General features: G+C 45.7%; 3 protein-coding genes across 3 annotated transcripts in view; 1 reads left to right on the forward strand and 2 right to left on the reverse strand.

The window, feature by feature from the left end:
• The window catches only part of LOC100977156 (zinc finger protein 816), a 72160-nt gene extending 46526 nt beyond the window's left edge, over positions 1–25634 (reverse strand). The window contains exon 1 of the mRNA XM_034944541.3: positions 25502–25634. The gene's annotated coding sequence lies outside the window, so the exon portion shown is untranslated. The remainder of the gene's footprint in view (positions 1–25501) is intronic.
• LOC100975466 (zinc finger protein 701) overlaps positions 1–25796 on the reverse strand; it is a 52438-nt gene extending 26642 nt beyond the window's left edge. The window contains 1 exon segment of the mRNA XM_014342832.4: positions 25502–25796. Within this exon segment, the coding sequence (XP_014198318.4) occupies positions 25502–25796 (295 nt within the window).
• LOC112437892 (endogenous retrovirus group V member 1 Env polyprotein-like) lies at positions 1778–4192 on the forward strand. The gene is given in 1 exon segment (XM_034944550.3): positions 1778–4192. A coding segment is annotated over 1 exon segment (1629 nt). The 3' UTR covers positions 3407–4192.
• Positions 25797–27422: the final 1626 nt, after the last annotated feature.

Raw genomic sequence — 27422 nt, forward strand, 5'->3', positions numbered from 1 at the left:
TGATCTCAGCTCATCGCAATCTCTGCCTCCCAAGTTCAAGCGATTCTCCTGCCTCAGCCTCCTGAGTAGCTGGGATTACAGGCAGGTGCCACCAAAAAAAGACCAAAAAAAAAATTTTTTTTTTTTTTGTATTTTTAGTAGAGATGGGGTTTCTCCATGCTGGTCAGACTGGTCTTGAACTCCCAACCTCAGGTAATCCGCCTGCCTCGGCCTCCCAAAGTGCTGGGATTACAGGCATGAGCCACCGTGCCCAGCCAAATTTTTTTTTTTGTTCAATGTTGCCCAGGTTGGCCTCAAACGCATAGCCTTGCCTCCTTGTGCCCCAGGACAACCGGCCAGAGCCAATGCAGCTCCCTGTCCTGCTTAGTTGAGCCAGTTCAGCATCGGGAAGCTTACCCAGGGAAAGACTGACGGATGTATTTCACTCAATTGCCAGCCTATAGAGCCTATAAATGCCTTCTGGTGTTTGTGGACACCTTTATTGGGTGGGTTAAAGCCTTTCCTACAAGAACAGAAAAGGCCCAGGAAGTAGCCAAGGTACTTAAAAAAAAAAAAAAAAAATCATCCCGGCCGGGCGTGGTGGCTCACGTCTGTAATCTCAGCACTTTGGGAGGCCGAGGCAGGCGGATCACGAGGTCAGGGAATTGAGACCATCCTGGCTAACACAGTGAAATCCTGTCTCTACTAAAAAATAGAAAAAATTAGGTGGGTGTGGTGGTGGGCGCCTGTAGTCCCAGCTACTCAGGAGGCTGAGGCAGAAGAATGGTGTGAACCCGGGAGGCGGAGCTTGTGGTGAGCTGAGATTATGCCACTGCACTCCAGCCTGGGCGACAGAGCGAGACTCCGTCTCAAAAACAAAAAGAAAAAAAAAATCATCCCTCAGTGTGGGTTTAGTTTGTGTTTACAAAGTGACAACGGCCCAGTTTTTATTTCACGCACCCTTTAATTAGTGACAAAAGCCCTAGAAATAAAGTACTCCTAGCACTCCTGGAGAACACATTCGTCTGGCAAGGTAGAAAGCACTAATCAAACTATTAAAAGGACCCTGAACAAAGTGTGCCAGGAAACCTCCTCACCATGGTTAGAACTCCTGTCCATAGCACTGCTCTGAGCATCACCCCTAATATTACTTACGCCTTCCTACATGCAGACCTAATGTTAGATCCAGAAGTTACCCAATTAATCAAATACATAACATCACTGGCCCAATTTCAACAAGCCATCCAGGAGTTTGAGCAAAAGGTACTGCCTGCCACTGACCCCTCCAGTAATCAACCCTTATACTAGCCAGGGTCACAAGTCCTCATCAAAACCTGGAGAGATGGGTCACCCAGGTCTCAACTAGCCTGGGTCTCTCCTTTATGGAAAGGCCCCTTTATTACTTTCTACCCCGACAGCTGTCAAAGTTTCTGTAATCTCTAGTTGGATACATCACTCCTGAGTAAAACTGTGAGAAGGTCCCGAAGAACCAACAACAGAATCAGCATCTGAGTAGTCTCATGAGCCAGCCACTGGAGAGCTTCCAATTCCTCTTCAAGTGAAAAGATAAGTAAAGCCTTCTCTCTGTTCACCTCAAAAAAAGGTCTCTCAGTACTGGGAATCTTGGTTGCGGTGGCATTGGTTCTTCTCCTTATTTTGACCCACACTTGAAGGCCACCTGAAGTCCTGATAACAGCCTGATTTCTCACTAAACACTCCATCGAACCATTTCATTATTTGTCTCTCCTATTTTCAGCACTTTCCTTTTGCTTTCACAAAGCTTAAGGGAGAATCAGCTATGACAGAGAAATTCCTTTTCCTTTATCTTTCCCTCCTTCCCATGCCCCTACTCTCATAGGCACAGTGGAATGAAAATTCCCTTGTCAGTTTTTCCAAAATAATTGCTTCGGGAAACCATCTAAGCAACTGTTGGATCTGCCACAACTTCATCACCAGGTCCTCATCTTACCAATATATTTTGGTAAGAAATTTTTCTTTAAACCTAACATTTGGTTCAGGAATCCCTGAAGGCCAACATAAATCTGTTCCGCTCCAGGTTTCGCTTGCTAACTCAGCGCACCAAGTCCCCTGCCTGGATCTCACTCCACCTCTCAATCAAAGCTCTAAAACTTCTTTCTGTTTCTACAACTGTTCTTCTCTAAACCAAACCTGTTGTCCATGCCCTGAAGGACACTGTGACAGGAAGAACACCTCTGAGGAGGGATTCCCCAGTCCCACCATCCATCCCATGAGCTTCTCCCCAGCAGGCTGCCACCCTAACTTGACTCACTGGTGTCCAGCTAAACAAATGAACGATTATCGAGACAAGTCACCCCAAAACCGCTGTGCAGCTTGGGAAGGAAAAGAGCTAATCACATGGAGGGTTCTATATTCGCTTCCCAAGGCACACACTGTCCCCACATGGCCAAAAACTACTGTTCCCCTGGGAGGGCCTCTATCCCCTACATGCAATCAAACTCTTCCAGCAGGGTGGAAATCGCAGTTACACAAGTGGTTCGACAGCCACATCCCCCGGTGGGCCTGTACCCCTCCTGGCTATGTATTTTTATGTGGGCCACAAAAAAATAAACTGCCCTTTGATGGAAGTCCTAAGATAACTTATTCAACCCCCCCTGTGGCAAACCTCTACACTTGCATTAATAACATCCAACATACGGGAGAATGTGCTGTGGGACTTTTGGGACCACAGGGGATAGGTGTGACCATCTATACCACCACCCAACCCAGACAGAAAAGAGCTCTGGGTCTAATACTGGCAGGGATGGGAGCGGCCATAGGAATGATCGCCCCATGGGGAGGGTTCACGTATCATGATGTCACCCTCAGAAATCTCTCCAGACAAATAGAAAACATAGCTAAGAGTACCAGAGATAGCATCTCTAAACTCAAGGCCTCCATAGATTCTCTAGCAAATGTAGTCATGGACAACAGATTGGCCTTAGATTACCTCTTAGCAGAGCAGGGTGGAGTCTGTGCAGTGATCAATAAATCCTGTTGCGTTTATGTCAATAACAGTGGGGCGATAGAGGAGGATATAAAAAAGATCTATGATGAGGCTACGTGGCTCCATGACTTTGGAAAAGGTGATTCAGCAGGGTCCATTTGGGAGGCTGTGAAGTCTGCCCTCCCCTCCCTCACATGGTTTGTCCCTTTACTGGGACCAGCTGCACTTATAGCCTTCTTTCTCCTCTTTGGCCCTTGTCTCTATAATTCACTAATTAAGTATGTCTCTTCCAGGATACGGCAATTTCACACAGAGCCCCTAAAAATGGAAAGGGATCATCCAATCTTCCTTGGAGGTCCCAGCACCTACAAGTACATCTCCCCCTTGGATGCCAGTGGGCAAAGATTCTGCAACTACGGAGGGGCTCCTTCCCTGACAGAGAGCAAGAGAGGGAGACCCTGATGACTTCTTCGTCCCACGTCAGCAGGAAGTAGTTACAGAAGACCCACGACGTCCTTATGCCCAAAGCTTTTCAGGGTCTCCAACTCTTGAGGGGGAATACTGTTAGGGTAGGCAGGTAGCCAGACAAGAGCAGGCAAGGAAGCCCCTGGGAAAGGAATCTTTAGGAATGCAGCCCGCTGATGGCCTCCTTGGAAACGCTGCACGCTGAGTCAGCAAAAGGAGGAGCGTGGCTACACTGGCTACACCTGGCCTTGTGGCTGCATTCCTCTGTTCCAGAAGGGAACTTATCAAGGCCTAGCCAGAGGTTACCAAGGTAGGAGCTATTCCCCACTAAGAAGCATGTATACTTCCCTAATAATTCAACCTAATATACCATTTTGCTCATTAAAATAATAAAAAAAACCCACACACCTGTGTGGAGATTTTATTTTTTAACCAGAAATTCCTTGTTAGACTTTAGATCCAAATGACACGGCACATGTGTGCCCAGACCACTTCCCAAAACATGCTTACTAGTAACGCCCCTGCATGGCCCCTTCATGAATAATCATGTAAAATTCTCATAAGAAGCATCTCCCCAGCCAGGTGTGGTGGCTCACGCCTGTAATCCCAACACTTTGGGAGGCTGAGGCAGGCAGATCACCTGAGGTCGGGAGCTCGAGACCAGCCTGACCAACATGGAGAAACCCCGTCTCTACTAAAAATACAAAATTAGCTGGGCGTGGCGGCGCATGCCTGTAATCCCAGCTACTTGGGAGGTTGAGGCAGGAGAATCGCTTGAACCCGGGAGGCAGAGGTTGTGTTGAGCCAAGATCGTGCCATTGCACTCCAGCCTGGGCAACGAGAGGGGAACTCCATCTCAAAAAATGAACAAACAAAAAGAAGCATCTCCCCAGCATTGGTGAGACAGACTCACTCATTTGAGCAGCCCAGCCTGTTCTGTCTTTCAGGGTGTACTGTTTATTTAAAAGCCCCCATAAAAATTCCTCCCAGGCCAGGCATGGTGGCTCAGGCCTGTAATCCCTGCACTTCCTTGGGCGGATCCTCAGACAGATCACGGGTCAGGAGTTTGAGACCAGCCTGACCAACATGGCGAAACCCCGTCTCTACTAAAAATACAAAAAAATTAGCCGGGCGTGGTGGCACGCACCTGTAATCCCAGCTACTCAGGAGGCTGAGGGAGGAGAATCACTGGAAACCAGGAGGCGGAGGCTGCAGTGAGCAAAGATTGCGCCACTGCACTCCAGCCTGGGCTACAGGAGACTCCATCTGGGGAGGGCGGCGGGGAATTCCTCCTAAGTCACTAGCAGCTGACTCACTCTCTGCAGCAGCCAGTTCTGTCTCTTCTTGACCTCCTGTCTTTAAATAAAGGTTACTTAATGATTTAACTCTTTCTGTGTGCCTCCTAGATGAATTCTTTCCTTCAGGAAGATAAACTGAAGGACCTCCACACCCCTCCTGGTAACAAAGGTCTTTGTGCAATCCCTCCTGAAGAAGCAATGGAGGATTTAGTGTATCTAAACTAGTAAATACAAACTGTACTCAATTATCCAAGAAATCATTGAAGAAACACTCTTTACTCCATTTTTTATATCTTGGGAAAAATATAATTAAAGACAAAATAATATTTTCCAAACCCAGAAATCCTCACCAAAAAGGAAAAAAATAAATAAACAATCCCAGTTGGTGGCTGGTGAATGCTTCTACCTTAATCAATACATGTTTTGAAGCTGTCAGCTTCTTTTTGCTCATAAGTGACTCCACAGAATCTAGTCTTTGCTTTGCCCTCTAGACAAGGAATACAGAATTTTTAAATCTTATCAGAAACATATAAATTGTTTGGTTTTGCACAATATTTACTAATTTTCTCCACTCATCCACTGTGGAGTCATAGCACAAAATGAGGCACCACCCTCTCGTATTGCAACTAAAACAGACTGAGCTTCTGCTCCATAACCATAAACAGTAATAGCAATACTAATTGAAAGATGAAGTAATTTTATGTAAGTAGGTATAAAACTGATAATTCATTGTTATTTTCAGTTTTACAATAAGTGTGAATTACATACAATAAATCTTTCTCTCTCTCTCTTTCTATTTCTGATAGTCCCACTCTGTCGCACAGGCCAAAGTGCCGTGGGGTGACCTCAGCTTACTGCAACCTCCGCTTCCTGGGTTCAAGTGACTCTTGTGCCTCAGCCTCCTGAGTAGCTGGGATTGCAGGTGTACACCACCTTGCTTGGCTAATTTTTGTATTTTTCATAGAGATGAAATTTCACTATGTTGGCCAGAGTGGTCTCAAACTCCCAACCTCAGATGATCAGCCCGCCTTGGTCTCCCAAGGTGCTGGGATTACAGGCATGAGCCACCACACCCAATGGAGTTTTCACTCATTTACTTTAATCATCATGGGTTAGAGATATAGCTTTTAAAAATGTAATTGAATATACCCATACAGTTAGGATCTAAAAAGAGCATTTCCTCTATTAATGTTTATTAAATAATATGGTGGAACTCAGACTTGCTCTGTTGCCCAAGTTGGAGTGCAGTGGCATGATCTTGGCTCAATGCAATCTCTGCCTCATGGGTTTAAGTGATTCTCCTGCCTCAGCCTCCTGAGTAGCTGGGATTACAGGCATACACCACCATGCCTGGCTAAATTTTGTATTTTTACTAGAGACAGGGTTTCACCATGCTGCCCAGGTTAGTCTCGAACTCCTGGCCACAAGTGATCCACCCACCTTGGCCTCCCAAAGTGCTGGGATTGCAGGTGTGAGCCACCACACCAGCTTAATTTTTTTTCTTTTTCTTTTCTTTTTTTTTTTTTGAGATGGAGTTTCACTCTTGTTGTCCAAGCTGGAGTGCAGTGGCACAATCTCAGCTCACCACAACCTCCACCTCCTGGGTTCAAGTGATTCTCCTGCCTCAGCCTCCTGAGTAGCTGGGATTACAGGCATGTGCCACCATGCCTAATTTTGTATTTTTAGTAGAGATGGGGTTTCTCCATGTTAGTCAGGCTGGTCTTGAACTCCCGACCTCAGGTGATCTGCCCGTCTCAGCCTCCCAAAGTGCTGGGATTACAGGCGTGAGCCATCGTGCCCAGCAGTTTTTTCTATCTGAATTTCTTCCGTACTAATCAGCTTGTGATAGACACATGGCTTCTGAAACAGAAAAGTGCAAGGGCTTTTTATGAGCAGGGTGTGGAAGACTACCAGTAACAAATGCTTTGGCATAAGTGATGAGTGAGAAGGGGAGTGAAAGTCTCTACTGTCCTACCTACTAATTGTGCTTTGGGAATTTGGATTGAAAAAAGCCACCTTAATGGTGTTTGGTTATCATTTATTCTCCCCCACCTGGCAGGAAATAAGGACAGAGTCCCCAAAGCTGCTAGGGCACTTAGGGTGGATATGAAACATTAAAACTTCACTTGCTTGAAACCAGAGCAGCCACCAAGCTGCTCAAAATTACTGCCAATGATGTCTTGCTTCCTGGCATTCAGAAACCTTCTCCTTCTCTACCCCTGACTCTTCCTTCCCTCTCTATCCCAATCTCAATCACCTTAAGGAAGAGTTGAGTATCCTGAAAAATTTGAAGGGAAAAAAGAGATTCAAGCTTTTGTAGCTCTCTTGGTAAGAGGTGCCCCAATCACCTTCCGAGGAGAAATGCTTTGTAGGAGTGTCTCAAACCACCAAGACCTGTGGGACCAAGCAGGTATGGGGCCCATAGGAAGAAGCCACTGAGCCTCAGGATCCTCCAGATGCTGGGAGATACATGGAGCAGCAGGCAGCATTATGCTTGTATCAAGCACCCAAGGAGAAAACAAGGCCACTGAGCTGCCCCAGCCTTCCCTGACATGATTGTCTCCTATGGCCGTGGGTTTGTTTGGAGACCTGCAACAAAACTGTAATTCCTCCTTCTCCTTTGTAAGTTCAAACTAAGGGTAGGTTTGCTACCAGTCTTTTAAAAAAGATTGGTGTCACTCTTGCTTACAGGGCAGAGAAGGCACCCAGAATGGTGGCCACTGGCACCCCACTCCCAAGCCAATACCACCTCCAGTGTAACCATGCACACAATCTCCAGAAGGGGACCCCAGCCCCTGACCCAGCTGCATTGTCTCTGCCACTGTGGTGAACACTTGCATGGAGGCAGGTACTCTGGCACCCTCTAGCACTCTGGCTCTTGAGGAGTCAGAGGAAAACGCTGGGGTCCAATACAAGTCCCCTAAAGTTAGAGCACGCAGTCCAGATGTTGGGAGCTAAGTGCTGGCCCCCTAAAATCTTCCAGAAATGAAGCCAGTCAGCTGAATCCACCTTATACCACAATCCACAATCAAACCCTCAAGGTCATCAAATCGTTATGATAAAAGTAAAAAACAAAAACAAAAACAATCCTCATCCAAAGGTCAGCAACCTCAAAGACTGAAGGTAGATAAGCCCAAAAAGATGAGAAAGAGTCAGTGCAAGAACCCTGGAAACTCAAAAAGCTAGAGTGCCTTTTTTCCTCCAAATAACTGCATCAGCTTTCCAGCAAGGTTTCTGCACCATGCAGAGATGGCAGAAATAACAGAAATAGAACTCAAAATGTGGATAAGGACAAAGTTCATTGAGCTATGGGAGTATGTTGAAACCCAATCCAAGAAAGATAACAAACACATAAAACAATGGGATTATGTAAAGAGGCCAAATCTATGATTCACTGGTGTCCCTGAAAGAGAGTGAAACCAATTTGGAAAATATATTTTTGCATATTATCCATGAGAACTTCCCCAACCTAGCTAGAGAGGCCAACATTCAAATTCAGGAAATGCAGAGAACGCCAGTAAGATACTTCACAAGAAGATCATACCCAAGTCACATAATCATCAGATTCTCCAAGGTCAAAATGAAAGAAAAAAATGTTAAAGGAAGCTAGAGAGAAAGGTCAGGTCACCTACAAAGGAAAGCCCATAACAGCAGACATCTCAGCAGAAAGCCTACAAGCTAGAAGAGATTGAGGGCCAATATTTAACATTCTTAAAGAAAGGAAATTCCAACCCACAATTTCATAGTTGGCCAAAGTAAGCTTCATAAGCGAAAGAGAAATAAGATCCTTTTCAGAGAAGCAAATGCTGAGGGAATTCATTGCCATCAGACCTGCAGTACAAGAGCTCCTGAAGAAAGCACTAAATATGGAAAGACCATTACCAACCACTACAAAAACACACTAAAGGACATAGATCAGTTACACTATACCACCTAACATCATGATAACGGATCAAATCCACACATATCAATATTAACCTTAAATGTAAATGGGCAGCCAGGTGGATGCAGTGGCTCATGCCTGTAACCCCAGCACTTTGGGAGGTGGAGTGGGTGGATCATGATGTTAGGAGTTTCAGACCAGCCTGGCCAACATGGTGAAACCCCATCTCTACTAAAAACACAAAAATTAGCTGGGTGTGGTGGTGCATGCCTATAATCCTAGCTACTCAGGAGGCTGAGGCAGGAGAATCGCTTCAGCCCCAGAGGCGGAGGCTGCAGTCAGCTGAGATTATGCCATTGCACTCCAGCCTGGGCAACAGAGCAAGACTCTGTCTCAGGAAAAAAAAAAAAAAAGTAAATGGGCTAAATGCCCCAATTAAGACACAGACTGGCAAGCTGGGTAAAGAACCAAAACCCACTGGTATGCTGTCTCCAAGAGACCCATCTCACAAGCAGTGACACACATAGGCTTAAAATAAAGAAATGGACAAAAATCCAAGTCTTTGCTATTGTGAATACTGCCACAATAAACATACGTGTGCATGTGTCTTTAGAGCAGCATGATTTATAATCCTTTGGGTATATACCCAGTAATGGGATGGCTGGGTCAAATGGTATTTCCAGTTCTAGATCCCTGAGGAATTGCCACACCAACTTCCACAATGGTTGAACTAGTTTACAGTCCCACCAACAGTGTAAAAGTGTTCCTATTTCTCCACAATGTTTGAACTAGTTTACAGTCCCACCAACAGTGTAAAAGTGTTCCTATTTCTCCACAATGTTTGAACTAGTTTACAGTCCCACCAACAGTGTAAAAGTGTTCCTATTTCTCCACATCCTCTCCAGCACCTGTTGTTTCCTGACTTTTTAATGATCGCCATTCTAACTGGTGTGAGATGGTATCTCATTGTGGTTTTGATTAGCATTTCTCTGATGGCCAGTGATGATGAGCATTTTTTCATGCGTCTGTTGGCTGCATAAATGTCTTCTTTTGAGAAGTGTCTGTTCATATCCTTCACCCACTTTTTAGTGGGGTTGTCTTTTTCTTGTAAATTTGTTTGAGTTCATTGTAGATTCTGGATATTAGCCCTTTGTCAGATGAGTAGGTTGCAAAAATTTTCTCCCATTCTGTAGGTTGTCTATTCACTCTGATGGTGGTTTCTTTTGCTGTGCAGAAGCTCTTTAGTTTCATTAGATCCCATTTGTCAATTTTGGCTTTTGTTGCCATTGCTTTTGGTGTTTTAGTCATGAAGTCCTTGCCCATGCCTATGTCCTGAATGGTATTGCCTAGGTTTTCTTCTAGGGTTTTTATGATTTTAGGTCTAACATGTAAGTCTTTAATCCATGTTGAATTAATTTTTGTATAAGGTGTAAGGAAGGGATCCAGTTTCAGCTTTCTACATATGGCTAGCCAGTTTTCCCAACACAAATGTCCAACAATGATAGACTGGATTAAGAAAACGTGGCACATATACGCCATGGAATACTATGCAGCCATAAAAAATGATGAGTTCATGTCCTTTGTAGGGACACGGATGAAGCTGGAAACCATCATTCTCAGTAAACTATTGCAAGGACAAAAAACCAAACACCACATGTTCTCACTCACAGGTGGGAATTGAAGAATGAGAACACATGAACACAGGAAGGGGAACATCACACACCCGGGACTGTTGTGGGGTGGGGGGAGGGAGGGATAGCATTAGGAGATACACCTAATGCTAAATGACGAGTTGATGGGTGCAGCACACCAACATGGCACATGTATACATATGTCACAAACCTGCATGTTGTGCACATGTACCCTAAAACTTAAAGTATAATAATAAAAAAAGAGAAAAAACCCTGCTTATTAGGAAAGCAGAGTAATTATAGAATGTAAAATCAGTGAAAAAATTTATGAAATTTTGCCTTTATAATGATATTTAAAATAAATACCATCATGCCTCTTTTGCAGGTGAAGAAAATGAAAAACTAGAATGTTTAGGCTCAGGGTGGGGTAACTTTAAAAAAGAAGGACTGGTCATGTCTATACAATACAATATCCTTCCTCCCCTAATAAACTAACTCCTAAAATAAAAAAATAAAAAATAAATAAAGGGACAAAAATCTACCAAGAAAATGGAAAACAGAAAAAAAGCAGGGGGCCAGGTGCAATGGCTCATGGCTATAATCCCAGGACTTTGGGAGACCGAGGCAGGAGGATCACTTGAGGCCAGGAGTTCAAGACCAGCCTGGCCAACATGGTGAAATGCTGTCTCTACTAAAAATACAAAAAATTAGCTGGGCATGGGGGCTTGTGCCTGTAATCCCAGCTACTAGGGAAGCTGATGCAGGAGAATTACTTGCACACCGGAGGTGGAGGTTGCAGTGAACTGAGATTGCACCACTGGTCTCCAGCCTGGGCAACAGAGCAAGACTCCAACTCAAAAAGAAAAAAAGGAAAGAAAAAGAAAAAAAAAGCAGGGGTTGCAATTCTAGTTTCTAACAAAACAGACTTTAAACCAACAAAGATTCTAAAAAGACAAGGAAGGGCATTACATAATGGTAAAGGGTTCAATCTGACGAGAAGAGCTAACTATCCTAAATATATATGTACTCAACACAGGAGCACCCTGTATTCCTAATGCAGGAACTTGCTCAAAATGCAGGTTCTTAGAGACTTTCAAAGAGACTTACACTCCCACATAATAACAGTGGGAGACTTTAACACCCCACTGGCAATATCAGACAGATCATTCACACAGAAAATTAACAAAAATATTCAGGACTTGAATTCAGCACTGGATCAAATGGACCTGACAGACATCTACGGAACTCTCTACTCAAAAACAATAGTATATACATTCTCCCCATTGTCACATGGCACACACTCCTTTTTTTTTTTTTTTTTTTTGAGATGGAGTCTCACTCTGTCCCCCAGGCTGGAGTGCAGTGGCGCGATCTCGGCTCACTGCAACCTCCGCCTCCCAGGTACAAGCAATTCTCTGCCTCAGCCTCCAAAGTAGCTGGGATTACAGGCACCTGCCATGATGCCCGGCTAATTTTTGTATTTTTAGTAGAGATGGGGTTTCACCATCTTGGCCAAACTGCTCTTGAACTTCTGACCTCATGATTCACCCACCTCAGCCTCCCAAAGTGCTGGGATTACAGGCGTGAGCCATGGCACCTGGCCGGCACACACTCTTAAATAGATCACATAATTTAAAGTAAAATACTCCTCAGCAAATGCAAAATAACTGAAATCATAACAATCTCTTTGATCATAGTGCAATCAAGTCAGAAATCAAGACTAAGAAATTCGTTCAAAACCATATATTACACAGAAATTGAATCACTTGCTCCAGAATGACTTTTACCTCTATAATTGACAATTCTTGTCTCCCATCTTGCTCTTTCTTCTTAAATTTCCTTGGCTATTCCCTCCAAGATGATGTTGGATAAGAGGAGACTAGAAGCTCCTTAGTGTCATTTCTGACTTTAGTGTGACTTTCTGTAACATGTCCCAGATGTTTGTCAATTTGATGAAGATATATCACTTCCTAGTTCACTATTTTTAGGTAACATTATTTCCTGTTAAATACTGCCAATTTTTTTTGCATTTATGAATGTGGGCACCTTATTTTTCTCTCAACATAGAGAGACCCCATCTCTACAAAAAGATACAAAAATCAGCCAGGCATGGTGGCACATGCCTTTGGTCCCAGCTATTCAGGAGACTGAGATGAGAGGATCACGTGAACCTGGGAGAGGGAGGTTGCAGTGAGTGAGTCAAGATCATGAACGCTGCACTCCAGCCTGGGTGACAGAATGAGACCCTGCATGAAAAAAAAAGACTGCATGGCATTGGTGGGGAGCGATATATATATCCATGGAACAGAATAGAGAATGCACAAATATTTTCCTTTCAACTGATATTTGATAAAGATACCAAAGCAGGCCAGGTGTGGTGGCTCATGCCTGTAATCCCAGCACTTTGGGAGGCCGAGGCAGGCAGATCACGAGGTCAAGAAATTGAGACCATCCTGGCCAATGTGGTGAAACCCCGTCTCTACTAAAAATACAAAAATTAGCTGGGTGTGGTGACACGTGCCTGTAATCCCAGTTACTCGGAAGGCTGAGGCAGGAGAATCACTTGAACCCAGGAGACGGAGGTTGCAGTGAGCCGAGATCATGCCACTGCACTCCAGCCAGGTGGCAGTGAGACTCCATCTCAAAAAAAAAATTAAAAAAAAAAAAAGACACCAAAGCAATTGAAAGCAGGACTTTCAAATAATGGTGCTGGACCAAATGAATATCCACAATGAAAAAAGATCAATCTGCACCTAAATTTGACACTCATTCAAAAAGGACCGTGTTGTGAAATGCAAAATAAAGAAACCATCAAATGTTAATCTATCAAGAATTAGAAAAACATACTGTAAACTAATTGGGAACAAGCACACCAAAGAGTTCATAGATATGACACCAAAAGCATGGAAAAAAATGATAAATGAAACTTCGTCAAGTTAAAACTTCTGGTCTGTGATACCAAGGGAACAGAACAGAGAACCCAGAAATAAGGCCACAAACCTGCAACTATCTGATCTTCGATGAAGCTGACAAAAACAAGCAATGGAGATAACACTCTCTACTTAATAAATGATGCTGGGATAACTGGCTAGCCACATGTAGAAGACTGAAGCTGGACCTCTTCCTTATACCACACAAAAAATTAAGTCAAGATGAATCAAAGACTTAAATGAGAAATCCCAAACTATAAAACACATGGAAGATAATCTAGGCAATACCATCCTGGACATACAAATGGACAAAGATTTCATAACGAAGACACCAAAAGCAATTACAACAAAAGCAAAAATTGACAAATGGGATCTAATTACACCAAAGAGCTTCCACATAGCAAAAGAAACTATCACAATGAATAGAAAACCGTACAGACTGTGAGAAACTTTTGCGCAAACTATGCACCTGACGAGTCTAATATCCAGCATCTATGAGGAACTTACACAAATTTATAAGAATAAAACAACCCCATTAAGGGGCAAAGGACATGAACATTTTTCAAAAGAAGACATATGGCCCAGCCCAATGGCTCAAACCTATAATCCCAGCACTTTGGGAGGCCAATCCAGGTGGATCACCTGAGGTCAGGAGTTCCAGACCAGCTTGGCCAACATGGTGAAACCCCGTCTCTACTAAAAATACAAAAATTAGCCACGCGTGGTGGCTCACGCCTGTAATCCCAGCCACTCGGGAGGCTGCGGCAGGAGAATTGCTTGAACCTGAGAGAGGCGGTGGTTGCAGTGAGCCGAGATCGTGCCACTGCACTCCAGCCTGGGCAACAGAGTGAGACTATGTCTCCAAAAAAAAAAAGACAGAAAAAAGAAACAACCCAGAGCACAGGAAAAGGGAAGACGCCTGTGTGGCTGGAACAGACAGAGTGAGCGCTCACTAGCAGGAGATAAGGTCAGAGATGTCCTGGGGAAGCAGATCAGATAGGGACAAGGTCTTCAAACAACTCTCTCCCACACCACAAAAGAAATTGGAAATGATTTATTTCCTCACCTGTTTTAAGTAAACATTTAACTTTTTTCTTTCTCATAGAAGAGAAAGTGATCAACTGTACCACATACTACCAAAAGGAAGAGAAAGATGAGGACAGGAAGTTAAATATTGCATTTAAAAATGGGGAAGTTCTCTGGGTGCAGTGGCTCACATCTGTAATCCCGGCGCTCAGGGAGGCAGAGGCGAGAGGATAGCTAGAGCCCAGGAGTTCGAGACCTGCCTGGGCAATATAGCAAGACCCTGTTCTCCACAAAAAGGAAAAAAAAAAAAAAGACCAAAAAAAAAAGTGTAGGCCAGGTGTGGCGACTCACGCTTGTAATCCCAGCACTTTGGGAGGCCAAGGCGGGCAGATCATGAGGTCAAGAGATCGAGACTGTCCTGGCAAACATGGTGAAACCCCACCTCTACTGAAAATACAAAAATTAGTTGGGCGTGGTGCACGTGCCTGTAGTTCCAGCTACTCAGGAGGCTGAGGCAGGAGAATTGCTTGAACCTGGGAGGCGGAGGGTGCTGTAAGCTGAGATGTACCACTGCACTCCTGCCTGGGCGACAGAGCGACTCTCAAAAAACAAAAAAAAAAAGTGTAAAAATGGGGAGGTTGGCTGGGCTCAGTGACTCACACCTGTCATCCCAGTACTTTGGGAGGCCAAAGTGGGCAAATCACAATCACCTTAGGTCAGGAGTTTGAGACCAGCCTGGCTAACATGGTGAAGCCCCGCCTCTACTAAAAATACAAAAATTAGTTGGGTGTGGTGGTGCATGCCTGTAATCCCAGCTACTCGGGAGGCTGATGCTGGAGAATTGCTTGAATCCGGGAGGCGGAGTTTGCAGTGAGCAGAGATCATGCCACTGCACTCCAGCCTGGATGACAGAGTGAGACTCCATCTCAAAAAAAAAAAAAAAAAAAAAGAAATGGGAAGTCACTGATGATTGAAAAAGAAGGGATCAGTTGAATGCTGGAAGTGAATGTTTGATTCAAGCAAGAATTCAAGGGTTCAAGTAAAAGTTGGAGGCAAGACTTGAAAAGAAAGTAAAAGCAAGCTTTCAGAGTATGACATTCTTCTTTCTTTCCTTTTCTTTTTTTTTTTTTTTGAGATGGAGTTTTACTCTTGTTGCCCAGGCTGGAGTGCAATGGTGCAATCTCAGCTCACTGCAACCTCCACCTCCCAGGTTCAAGCAATTCTCCTGCCTCAGCCTCCCAAGTAGCTGTGATTACAGGCATGTGCCACCACACCTGGCAAATTTTTGTATTTTTAGTAGACACAGGGTTTCACCATATTGGCCAGTCTGGTTTCAAACTCCTGATCTCAGGTGATCCACCCGCCTTAGCCTCCCAAAGTGCTGAGATTACAGGCGTAAACCACTGTGCCTGGCCACGAGTATGACATTCTCAAAGGGGCTCAGAAGAGGGGAATTACCATAGAGGGAAATATAGTTACCACTAATTTTTGTTTTAAAGATGGTGAAGGGGGCCTGCCCCTCCACACCTGTGGGTATTTCTCGCAAGGTGGAGATGAGAGACTGAGAAAAGAAATAAGACACGGAGACTTGGGCCCAGGGGACCGGCACTCAGCATACGAAGGACCCGCACCGGCACTGGTGTCTGAGTTCCCTCAGTATTTATTGATGACTATCTCTACTATCTCAGCAAGGGGGATGTGGCAGGACTATAAGGTAATGGTGGGGAGAGGGTCAGCAGGAAAACATGTGAGCAAAGGACTCTGTGTCATAAATAAGTTTAAGGAAAGGTGCTGTGCCTCAATGTGCATGTAGACCAGATTTATGTTTGACTTTACACAAGCATCTCAGTGCAGTAAAGAGCAGTATTGCCCCCAGCATGTCTCACCTCCAGCCATAAGGCAGTTTTCTCCTATCTCAGCAAATAGAATGTATGATCAGGTTTTACACCGAGACATTCCATTCCCAGGGAGGAGCAGGAGACAGGTGCCTTCCTCTTATCTCAACTGCAAAGGGGCCTTCCTCTTTCACTAATCCTCCTCAGCACAGGCCCTTTACGGGTGTTGGGCTGGGGGATGGTCAGGTCTTTCCCTTCCCACGAGGCCATATCTCAGGCTGTCTCAGTGGGGAGAAACCTTGGACAATACCCAGGCTTTCTAGGGCAGAGGTCCCTGCGGCCTTCCGCAGTGCATTGTGTCCCTGGGTACTCGAGACTGGAGAATGGTGATGACTTTTACCAAGCATACTGCCTGCAAACACATTTTAACAAAGCACAGCCTGCACAGTCCTAAATCCACTAAATCTTGAGTCAACACAGCATATGTTTCTGCGAGCACAGGGTTGGGGGTAGGGTTACAGATTAACAGCATCTCAAGGCAGAAGAATTTTTCTTAGAACAGATCAAAATGGAGTTTCTTATGTTTTCCTTTTCTACATAGACACAGTAACAGTCTGACCTATCTTTCTTCCCCCAACAAGATGGGCGAGTAGAAGGGAAAAAATGGCTTTATTCTGTATGTGTGCATGTGTGTTTATGTGTCTTTTAAAGGAGAAGACCATCATCGGGGTATGCTGATGAAAATAATTCCCTTGAGCCCGGCGCGGTGGCTCATGCCTGTAATCCCAGCACTTTGGGAGGCCAAGGCAGGTGGATCACGAGGTCAGGAGTTCGAGACCAGCCTGACCAACAGGGTAAAACTCCATCTCTACTAAAAATACAAAAAATTAGCCGGGCTTGGTGGCACATGCCTATAATCTCAGCTACTCAGGAGGCTGGGGCAGGACAATCGCTTGAACCCGGGAGGTGGAGGTTGCAGTGAGCTGAGATCGTGCCACTGCACTCCAGCCTGGGCAACTGAGCAAGACTCCATCTCAAAAAAAAAAAAAATCAGAGCTTAGTCTTCACTTGTGAAATAGATTTGTGAAGGGAGCACCTGCATCCTTGCAGAGCTCTGTGATTGATCTTCTCCGTATGCCAGATCTTACAATGGGAACCAGTCACTCAATTGAAAAACTTAAATGCAGTGGGAATAACTGGATCTTAAGGAGGTAGGGGCCAACTAGCGAGACTTATGGCCCCTCAATCAATTTCCAGACTTGAGCCAGTTTACAGACCCAGGACCCCTTGAATGAAAGGGAAGCTGGATTTCCTTAAGAAAAGATCTCACTGCACGACAATTTATACTGTCAATCTTTCTCCCATCCTTTGCCAAGGAGACCGCTGGCCTTTTACCAGGGTAAATATGCATTGAGGAAAGTGGAATGATCAGACCTTTTGGGGACTAGTGGACCCGGCTCTGAGCTAACATTGATTCCAGGGGACCCAAAACATCATTTCGGTCCTCAGTTACAGTAGGGGTTTATGGGAGATCAGATAATTAATGGAGTTTTAGCTCAGGTCTGATTTACAGTGAGTCCAGTGTGTCCCCAGACTCATCCTGTGGTCATTTCCCCGGTGCCAAAATGCATAAATGGAAGAGACATACTTAGCAGCAGGCAGAATCCCCGCATTAGCTTGCTGACTAGTAGAGTGAGGGCTATTATGGTGGGAAAGGCCAAACGGAAGCCACTAGAGCTGCCTCCATCTAGAAGAATTGCAAATAAAAAACATCACAGGCCAGGTACAGTGGCTCACACCTATAATCCCATCACTTTGGGAGGTTGAGGCTGGTGGATCACGAGGTCAGGAGTTTAAGACCACCCTGACCAATATGGTGAAACTCCGTATCTACTAAAAATATAAAAATACAGCCTGGGCGCGGTGGCTCACGCATGTAATCCCAGCATTTTGGGAGGCCGAGGTGGTCGGATCACGAGATCAGGAGTTGGAGACCAGCTCCAACAGTAAAACGCCATCTCTACTAAAAATACAAAAATTAGCTGGGCATGGTGTCATGTGCCTGTGATCCCAGCTACTCAAAAGGCAGAGGCAGGAGAATCGCTTGAATCTGGGAGGTGAAGGTTGGAGTGAGCTGAGACGGCGCCAATGCATTCCAGCCTCGGCGACAGAGCAAGACTCCGTCTCAAAAAAAAAAAAAAAGACAAAAAAACCCCACAAAAGTTAGCTGGGCGTGGTGGCGCACACCTGTAGTCCCAACTACTTGGGAGGCTGAGGCAGGAGAATTGCTTGGACCCAGGAGGTGGAGGTTGCAGTGAGCTGAGATTGCGCCACTGCACTCCAGCCTGGGCGTTAAAGCAAGACTCCGTCTCAAAAACGAACAAAAACAACAACATCATGTCTCTGGACTTGAAAGATCCAGGGGTGGTGATTCCCACCACATCTCCATTCAGCTCTCTTATTTGGCCTGTGCAGAAGACAGGTGGATCTTGGAGAATGACAGTGGATTATCATAAGCTCAACCAAGTGGTGCCTCCAATGGCAGCTGCTGTACCAGATGTGGTTTCATTGCTCGAGCACATTACCACATCTCCTGGTAACTGGTATGCAGCCACTGATTTCGCTAACTGCTTTTTTTTCCTTCCATTCCTGTCCATAAGGCCCACTAGAAGGAATCTGCCTTCAGCTGGCAAGACCAGCAATATACCTTCCCTGTCCTGCCTTGGAGGAATATGGGCTCTCCAGCTTTATGTCATAATCTTGCTCACAGAGATCTTGATCAGTTCGCTTTCATAAGATATCACACTGCTCCTTTACATTGATGACGTTATGCTGAGTGGGCCCAGTGAGCAACAAGCAGCAACCACACTGAATTTATTGGTGAGACATTTGTATGCCAGGGGATGAGAAATAAATCTGGGTAAAATTCAGGATTCTTTCACCTCAGTGAAATTTCTAGGGGTCCGGTGGTGTGGGGCCGGTCAAGATATTTTTCTTTTCTTTTTTTTTTTTTTTAAATGGAGTTTTGCTCTTGTTGCCCAGGCTGGAGTGCAATGACTCGATCTCGGCTCACTGCAACTTCTGCCTCCCAGGTTCAAGCAATTCTCCTGCCTCAGCCTCCTGAGTAGCTAGGATTACAGGCATTCGCCACCATACCCGGCTAACTTTTTGTATTTTTAGTAGAGACAGGGTTTCACCATGTTGGTCAGACTGGCCTTGAACTCCTGACCTCAGGTGATCCGCCCGCCTCAGCCTCCCAAAGTGCTGGGATTACAGGCATGAGCCACTGCGTCCAGCCAAGATCTTCCTTCTAAGGTGAACGATAAGTTGCTGCATTTGGCCCTTCCTACAACAAAGAAAGAGGCATAACGCCTAGTGGGCCTGTTTGGATTTGGAGACAACACATTTCTCATTTGGGTGTGTCACTCCGGCCCATTTATCAAGTGACCCAAAAGGCTGCCAATGTTGAGTGTGGTCCAGAACAGAAGACTCCACAACAGGTCCAAGCTGTTGTGCAAGCTGCTCTGCCACTGGGCCATATGACCCAGCAGATCCAATGGTACTTGAAGTGTCAGTGGCAGATAGGCATGCTGTTTGGAGCCTTTGTCAGGCCCCTAAAGGTGAATCATAGTGGGGCCTCTGGGATTTTGGAGCAAGGGCCTACCATCCTCTGCAGATAACTACTCACCTTTTGAAAGACAGCTCCCAGCCTGTTGCTGGGCCTTGGTAGAAACTGAATATTTGACTATGGGTCACCAAGTTACAATGAGACCTGACCTGCCTATCATGAACTGGGTACTTTCTGATTCATGGAGCCATAAAGCTGTGCATGCCCGGCAGCATTCCATCATCAAATGGAAATGGTATATATGTGATTGGGTTCAAGCAGTTCCTGAAGGCACAAGGAAGTTACATGAGAAAGTGGCTCAAATGGCCAGGCATGGTGGCTCACACCTATAATCCCAGCACTTTGGGAGGCCAAGGTGGGCGGATTGCTCGAGGTCAGGGGTTCGAGACCAGCTTGGTCAACAAGGCAAAACCCCATCTCTACTAAAAATACAAAAATTAGCCAGGTGTGGTGATGCATGCCTGTAATCCCAGCTACTCAGGAGGCTGAGGCAGGAGAATCGCCTGAACCCGGGAGGTGGAGGTTGCAGTGAACTGAGATTGTGCCACTGCACTCCAGCCTGGGTGACAGAGTGAGACTCCATCTCAAAAAAAAAAAAAAAAAGAGAAAGTGGCTCAAATGCCTATGGTCTCTACTCCTGCCATCCTGCCTTCTCTCTCTCAGCCTGCATCAACATCCTCATGGGGAGTTCCCTATGATCAGTTAACAGAGCAAAAGAAGACTAGGGCCCAGTTTACAGATGGTTCTGCATGATATGCAGGTACCACCTGAAAGTAGGCAGCTGCAGCACCTTCTAGGACATCCCTGAAGAATAGTGGTGAAGGGAAATCTTCCCAGTGGGCAGAATTTTGAGCAGCACACCTGGTTGTGCACTTCGGTTTGAAGGAGAAATGGCCAGATGTGTGATTATATACTGACTCATGAGTTGTAGCTAATGGTTTGGCTGGATGGTCAGGGACTTGGAAGGAGCATGATTGGAAAATTGGTGACAGAAAAATCTGGAGAATTTCCATCCAAATGTTGATGGACCCGAGTGGTCAAAAACAGTGAAGATATTTGTGTCCCACATGAATGTTCACCAAAGGATGACCTCAGCAGAGGAGGATTTTAATAATGAAATGGATAGGATAACTCATTCTGTGGATACCACTCAGCCTCTTTCCCCAGCCACTCCTGTCATCACCCAATGGGCTCATGAACAAAGTGGCCATGGTAGCAGGGATGGAGGTTACACATGGGCTCAGCAATATGGACTTCCATTCACCAAGGCTGACCTGGCTATGGCCACCGCTGAGTGCCCAATTTGCCAGGAGCAGAGACCAACATTGAGCCCTCAATATGGCACCATTCCTTGGGAGTGATCAGCCAGGTACTTGGTGGCAGGTCTTCCATCATGGAAAGGGCAGCAGTTTGTCCTTACTGGAATAGACACTTAGGCCAGATATGGATTTGCCTTTCCTGTGATTCTCCCACCTCGGTCTCCCAAGTAGTAGCTGAGATTATAGGCATGCATTACCACGCCCAGCTAATTTTTGTTTTTTCTCTTTTTTTTGAGACGGAGTCTCGCTCTGTCACCCAGGCTGGAGTGCAGTGGCGTGATCTCAGCTCACTGCAAGCTCCACCTCCTGGGTTGACACCATTCTCCTGCCTCAGCCTCCTGAGTAGCTGGGACTACAGGTGCCCGCCACCACGCCCGGCTAATTTTTTGTATTTTTAGTAGAGATGGGGTTTCACCGTGTTAGCCAGATGGTCTCGATCTCCTGATCTTGTGATCTGCCCGCCTCGGCCTCCCAAAGTGCTGAATTTTTGTATTTTCAGTAGAGACGGGGTTTCACCACGTTGGCAAGGCTGATCTTGAACTCCTGACCCCAGGTGATCCGCCCGCCTCGGCCTCCCAAAGTGCTGGGATTACAGGTGTGAGCCACAGCGCCCCGCTGACTGCTGAACTTTTTTTTTTTTTTTTTTTTTTTTGAGATGGAGTTTCACCTTTGTTGCCCAGGTTGGAGTGCAGTGGCACGATCTCGGCTCACCACAACCTCTGCCTCCCAGGTTCAAGTGATTCTCCTGCCTCAGCCTCCCAAGTAGCTGGGATTACAGGCATGCACCACCACACCTGGCTAATTTTGTATTTTTAGTAGAGACGGGGTTTCACCACGTTGGTCAGGCTGGTCTCGAACTCCCGACCTCAGGTGATCTGCTCACTTTGGCCTCCCAAAGTGCTGGGAATAATGAGCCACCAAGCCCAGCCCCAAGAAAAAAAGGTTTTTTTCAAAGCTGAAGCCTGGAAGAACATATAGGTGACTAAAAATTAGACAAAAAGAAAAAAAAAAACACAGAAAAAAAGTCAATGTAATACACCGCACTGACAAAGTGAAGGACAAAAATCACGTGATCATCTGAATTGATGCGTAAAAAGTATTTGAGAAAATCCAATACTGTTCATGATTTTAAAAAGCCATTTAAACTAGAAAGAGAAGAAAATACCAGAACATGAGATTTAGCTGTGATTTCTTGGATACAATATGAAAAGCACTGGCAGAAAAGCAAAAACAGACGAAAGGAACTACATCTAAGTGAAAAACTTCTGTGCATCAAAAGAGAATGCTCCAGCAAGGATGCAGAAGAGCGAGCTCCTGTTTCCCAACACAAAAGTAAAATCTCAAAACTTGCAGGTTAAAATATCACAATAAAACATTCACTGAAAAACATGTTTTAAATCTCATATCGATGTATAAATACGTTACTATAAATCTTGTGCTGACTCTTGCCATGAACTGAGAATGGTGGTTCTCCACTGAGATAAGCACGAGGAAGGAAGCGGAACAGAAAAGAGGATATGTTACATCTTAGTGCCTAAGCTATAAGTTTGGAGTTTTACTATAAAACATTCACCATGTGATGTTCAAAATAAAATAGAATATTTAATAATTATTGGGTTAAAAAAATGGTTCAATTCTCTCCAATGGCAAAGAAGCTGTGATTCGCTGTATGAGCACAGTGATAACCATTCTCACCTAAAACACAGTTCACAGGGGTTCCTCCAGGAATACAACATCTCTGTTCTGGTCTGTCTGAAAATAGTTTAATGTATCTCCTGCTGTTTGACATTTATGTTGACGTCATATATTAAAATGTGTGGAATGAAAAAATCCTATCACTGATGTCTCCATCTAAACTTTCCATTCCATTCCCAGTCATTAAGAGTTTGAACTCAGAAACACAGTGACTCACTTGTTCAGTTCCAAATATAATAAAAACGAGGCAGGAAAGATTTCCCCATAGTGTTCTCATTTTAAAGCATTCAACAGGAACTTGTGCATATTAATACCTGACTTCATGGGTAACTTCTTGAATCCTGGTCTACAAAGAGGTGGCATACATCCAAATGTGGCCCCTAAACAATCCCTGCTCCCCAGAAGCACTGAAACCACAAGGCCCACACCCCATCTCCAATCCATGTCTGGGTGTCAGCCCTTCCAAGGACCATGCCCACCAGAGCCTCTTCAGAAGTTCATGTCACTAGGTCATGCAGGATGGAATCTAAGTGAGATGAGAGGGACTGAGGGAAGGCATGCGTGAGTGAGCAAACATGTCAGGCAGGATGTTTCAAAGATTTGCAATGACATTTTGTTACAGTAGGTAGCTTACCTGGTATGAGAAGGAGAGGGCTCCCCGTCCCCATTCACACACATCAGGAATGAGCCAGGCAACCATCAGGTGATGGTCAGGTGGTTGTTAACTGTCTCTCTAAAATAATAATTAGTCACAGCCGGCACCAGGGAAAGGCATAGATAGAAAACACCTGAAACTGGTGATCAGCCTCTTCCCATCAGATCTCAGGAGTTGGGCGAGTGGACTAAAGCATGTGCATGTGGACAGCCCACCCCAAGGGAAGAACAGCCCACCCCAAGGAAGCAAGACCCCAGAAGTATGCCAACGTATAAAACCCTAAGTCAAAAGGTCAAACTGCACACTTGCCTTTCAAGTCGATCACTTGGCCCTCTTCCAAGTGTACTTTCCTTCCTTTCAGTTCTGCTCTAAAGCTTTTTCCTTTTTTTTGAGTCAAAGTCTCACTTTGTCGCCCAGGCTGAGTGCAGTGGTGTGATCTCGGCTCACCACAACCTCCACCTCCAGGGTTCGAGTGATTCTCCTGCCTCAGCCTCCCGAGTAGCTGGGACTACAGGCGTGCACCAGTAGGCTCGGCTAATTTTTGTATTTTTAGTAGAGACGGGGTTTCCCCATCTTAGCCAGGCTGGTATTGAGCTCCTGACCTCAGGTGATCCGCCTGCCCCGGCCTCCGAAAGTGCTGAGATTACAGGCACAAGCCACCACACTCAGAAAAAAATTTAAAATTTAATATGTGTTATATTATAAACAGAGAAATCAATATGTCACAATTCAATCAACTCATCCAATCAACACCCCCCCACCTTGTTCATTATTCTGTGTTTCCCTTATTCTGTAAATATCTCTCATTCTCATCTTCTCTAACTCTTGGGTTCTTTTCTGTTTCCCCCTGGGTTTCTGCTCCTCATTTTGAGCTTCTCTCCTCTCTTGCTGTTTCTCCGCTTCTTCCTGCTATTCCATCTTTTCCACCTGTTCTGCTCCAGTCTTACAACTTGTTTCACCTCCTGTCCCCCTTTCTCCCCAATCACTGGATTGTTCCCAGTGTCCATACATTTCTGCCTCTGTCTTTCCCCATCTCTGCTTCCCCTGTTAAATTCCCTCTTCCCTGTTTACACCCCCTCGTCCTCAGTCTCTAGCACCCTCAGATCCCTAGGCTTATACTGAGGTCTATGATCCATTCTGAGTTAATTTATGCACAAAACGTGAGGTTTTTGTCTGGATTTTTTTCTTTTTTGCATTTGGATGTCCAGTTGTTCCAGCACCAAAACTCAAACAGAAACAGACAATCTGAACAGGCCTATAGCTTTTAATGAATTTGAACCAATAATCCCTGAGCACCCTGCTGTGGTTCTTCTTCTGCTCTCCTTGTCACCAGTTGCCCCTTCTTGCTGTCCCAGCACCACGCTGCTGCCTGCCGTGGCTCCAAATCCCTCCTCCTCTCCCTCACTCTCTGTCTGAGGAGCCTCCCCTCTGCTGCCCCTCTCCCTACCTTGCTGTCCTTCACCTTTCTGGACATGGAGCTTTTCTCTACATTTCTCCAGTTGTTTCCCCATCCTGTTACTTTCTCAGCTTCTTCTTTGACTCTTCCTGTCTCTTTGCGAATCCCCCACGCATCCTCCATTTTGCCATCTGTTTATGGGTTTCCCTCATTCTCTGTCTCAGTTTGTCTACTTCTCTCGCAGTCCCCGTTTCCAGATCCCCTTGGCTCACACATTCAAGGAGGGTTTGGGGTAAGACACCTGCATCCCGCAGGAGCACATTTTTCCAGGGGGTGGAGCTGGGAAGGCAAGAACACCGGGTGTCACAGGACAGGCCCTGGGCACCTCCCTAACGCGGGCTCAGGGGAAGCGGGGACTGCAAACGAGAGGCCTGGGGAGCAGCAGGGCCCAGCATGAGTTGGAGGGAGGTGGGGGGCGAAGGCGCCTTAGGATAGGGGTGGGGTCTACAGGATCCCGCCAGGCAGAGGACGCAGCCTCCCTGGGACTGGGGCTGCGGGGCCGACGAGGGCGAGGCTGGGAGGCGCCCAGGACGCGACTCCACCTCGCGGGTGAGGACTTGAAAAAGTGCGGGGCAGGAGGAGGGGTCAGTACAGGGTTTCGAACGGAAAAATTTAAGGAAAGAACATGTCTACATGACCTGAAGGCAGAAACACCGGCGACGGAACCAGCCTCAGAATGATTTTACCCCAAATCACTGAAACGACCCCAAGAGTCTCATAGCGATGTGTGACTTACTAGCAGTGAGGGGAGCGGTATGAGAATTTTCAGGCGTGTACGAACCTCCAAATCCGGGGTATGGAGGTGAGAGGACTGCGAAGCCCAAGTTTAATCTTAATAATAGACAGGGAAATCCACGCACCGCCATAAGGTTCACTCCGCGCGATCTGTTTCCGGGTCTGCAGGAAACTAAGCGCAGAGCGGAATCCTGGGCGGGTCCCGCGAGCGACAGCGTGGGGAGGGAAGAAGGAGGGGGGCGGGGCCTCCGCGGAGGGGCGGGGCCTATGCTTTCCTCTTCTGGCTCCCATGGCATCTCTATTTTTCGGGTTTAGGAGGCAACATTTACCAGTGAGGCTGAAGCAACTCAGCAGGATCTCCCTGGGGCAGGGCAAACTGTTGGTGATTGGATCCAGGAAAATTTCTGCTATTGAAAAAGTTTAGCAACTTAATTTAAAAGCCCCAGAATTGTCTGTGAAGGGGATGCAAACTGGAATGTGAAAGGCAAACTCTGCATGGGGGGATGGATCAATCCCATGCTGATGTCCCACAAAACAAAACAGAAATCCTTTTATTTTTTATTTATTTATTTTTTTGAGACTGAGTCTTGCTCTGTCACCCAGGCTGGAGTGCAGTGGTGTGATCTCGGCTCACTGCAAGCTCTGCCTCCCGGGTTCATGCCATTTTCCTGCCTCAGCCTCCCAAGTAGCTGGAACTACAGGCACCCGCCACCACGCCCGGCTAATGTTTTGTATTTTTAGTAGAGATGGGGTTTCACCGTGTTAGCCAGGATGGTCTCGATCTCCTGACCTCGTGATCTGCCTGCCTCAGCCTCCCAAAGTGCTGGGATTACAGGCGTGAGCCACCGCACCTGGCCCTAGAAATCCTTTTATTTTCTAATCTCCATTTACTCCAGAGAGTCAACCTTGTACTCGTTTCCAAAGACTGACTTTGTTTTTTTTTTTTTTTTTGGAAACGTAGTTTCAAATCTGTCAGCCTTGGCTTCCCAAAGTGCTGGGATTACAGGCGTGAGCCACTGGGCCTGGCCTCCAGAGACTTTCATAGACGCAACACATGGGGTGTTAAGCATGGAAAGCTAGGTCTGTCATCACCCTGGATTCATCTTGTCTCTGCCCAGAAGAGACAGTGCACTGAAAACAGGAGAGTTTTGCAGCAAAGAGTTTAATTATCGCAGGGCTAGCCAAGTGGAACAAGTTGGGAGAGGGGGAAGTTAGTTCTCAAATCTGTTGCCCGAAAAGTTGGGAGACTAGGGTTTTGAGGATAATTCGGAGAGCAAGGGGCTGGGGAATTGGTGTGGCTCATTAGTTGTGGAGAAAATCATAGGAGGGTTCAAAACAGGCCTCCTGGAGCTGAGTCAGTTTCTGGGTGAAGGTCACAGGACCGGGCAGTGCCAGTTCTCTGGTACCAGTGAAGAAGACGTCCAGGTGGCCTGAATGACTCTGCCCAATTGTAAAAGTCTGAAAAATACCTCAAAGACCAATCTTAGGTTTTCACAATAGTAGTGTTATGTACAGGAGCAACTGAGAAATTTCAAATAACTGGTTATTGTTTCTGTCTACATTTTAGCAGAATTCAGTTACCTCCCATAATCCTAACATTGTAGCCTTTCATTAGTCTTAGAAAGTTGGTTTCAGTCACCTGAGAGGGTCACTTTGGGAGGGACTAGTATCATCCTTTCTTCAAAGTCATAACTATAAACTGAATTCCACCCATAGTTAGCTGGGCCAATGCCCAGTAATGAGCAAACACAGCTTGTGAGGTTAGAAGCAACAGTTAGGTTAGATTTCTCTCATTATCATGATTTTTGCAAAGGCAGTTTCAGGTTCAGTGATGTTAGATCACCAATTTTTGCTTTAAATAATAAGCAATGGCCGGGTGCAGTGGCTCATGCCTGTAATCCCAGCACTTTGGGAGGCTGAGG

This window comes from Pan paniscus, chromosome 20 (genome assembly GCF_029289425.2).
Source record: "Pan paniscus chromosome 20, NHGRI_mPanPan1-v2.0_pri, whole genome shotgun sequence".
Classification (NCBI taxonomy): domain Eukaryota; kingdom Metazoa; phylum Chordata; class Mammalia; order Primates; family Hominidae; genus Pan; species Pan paniscus.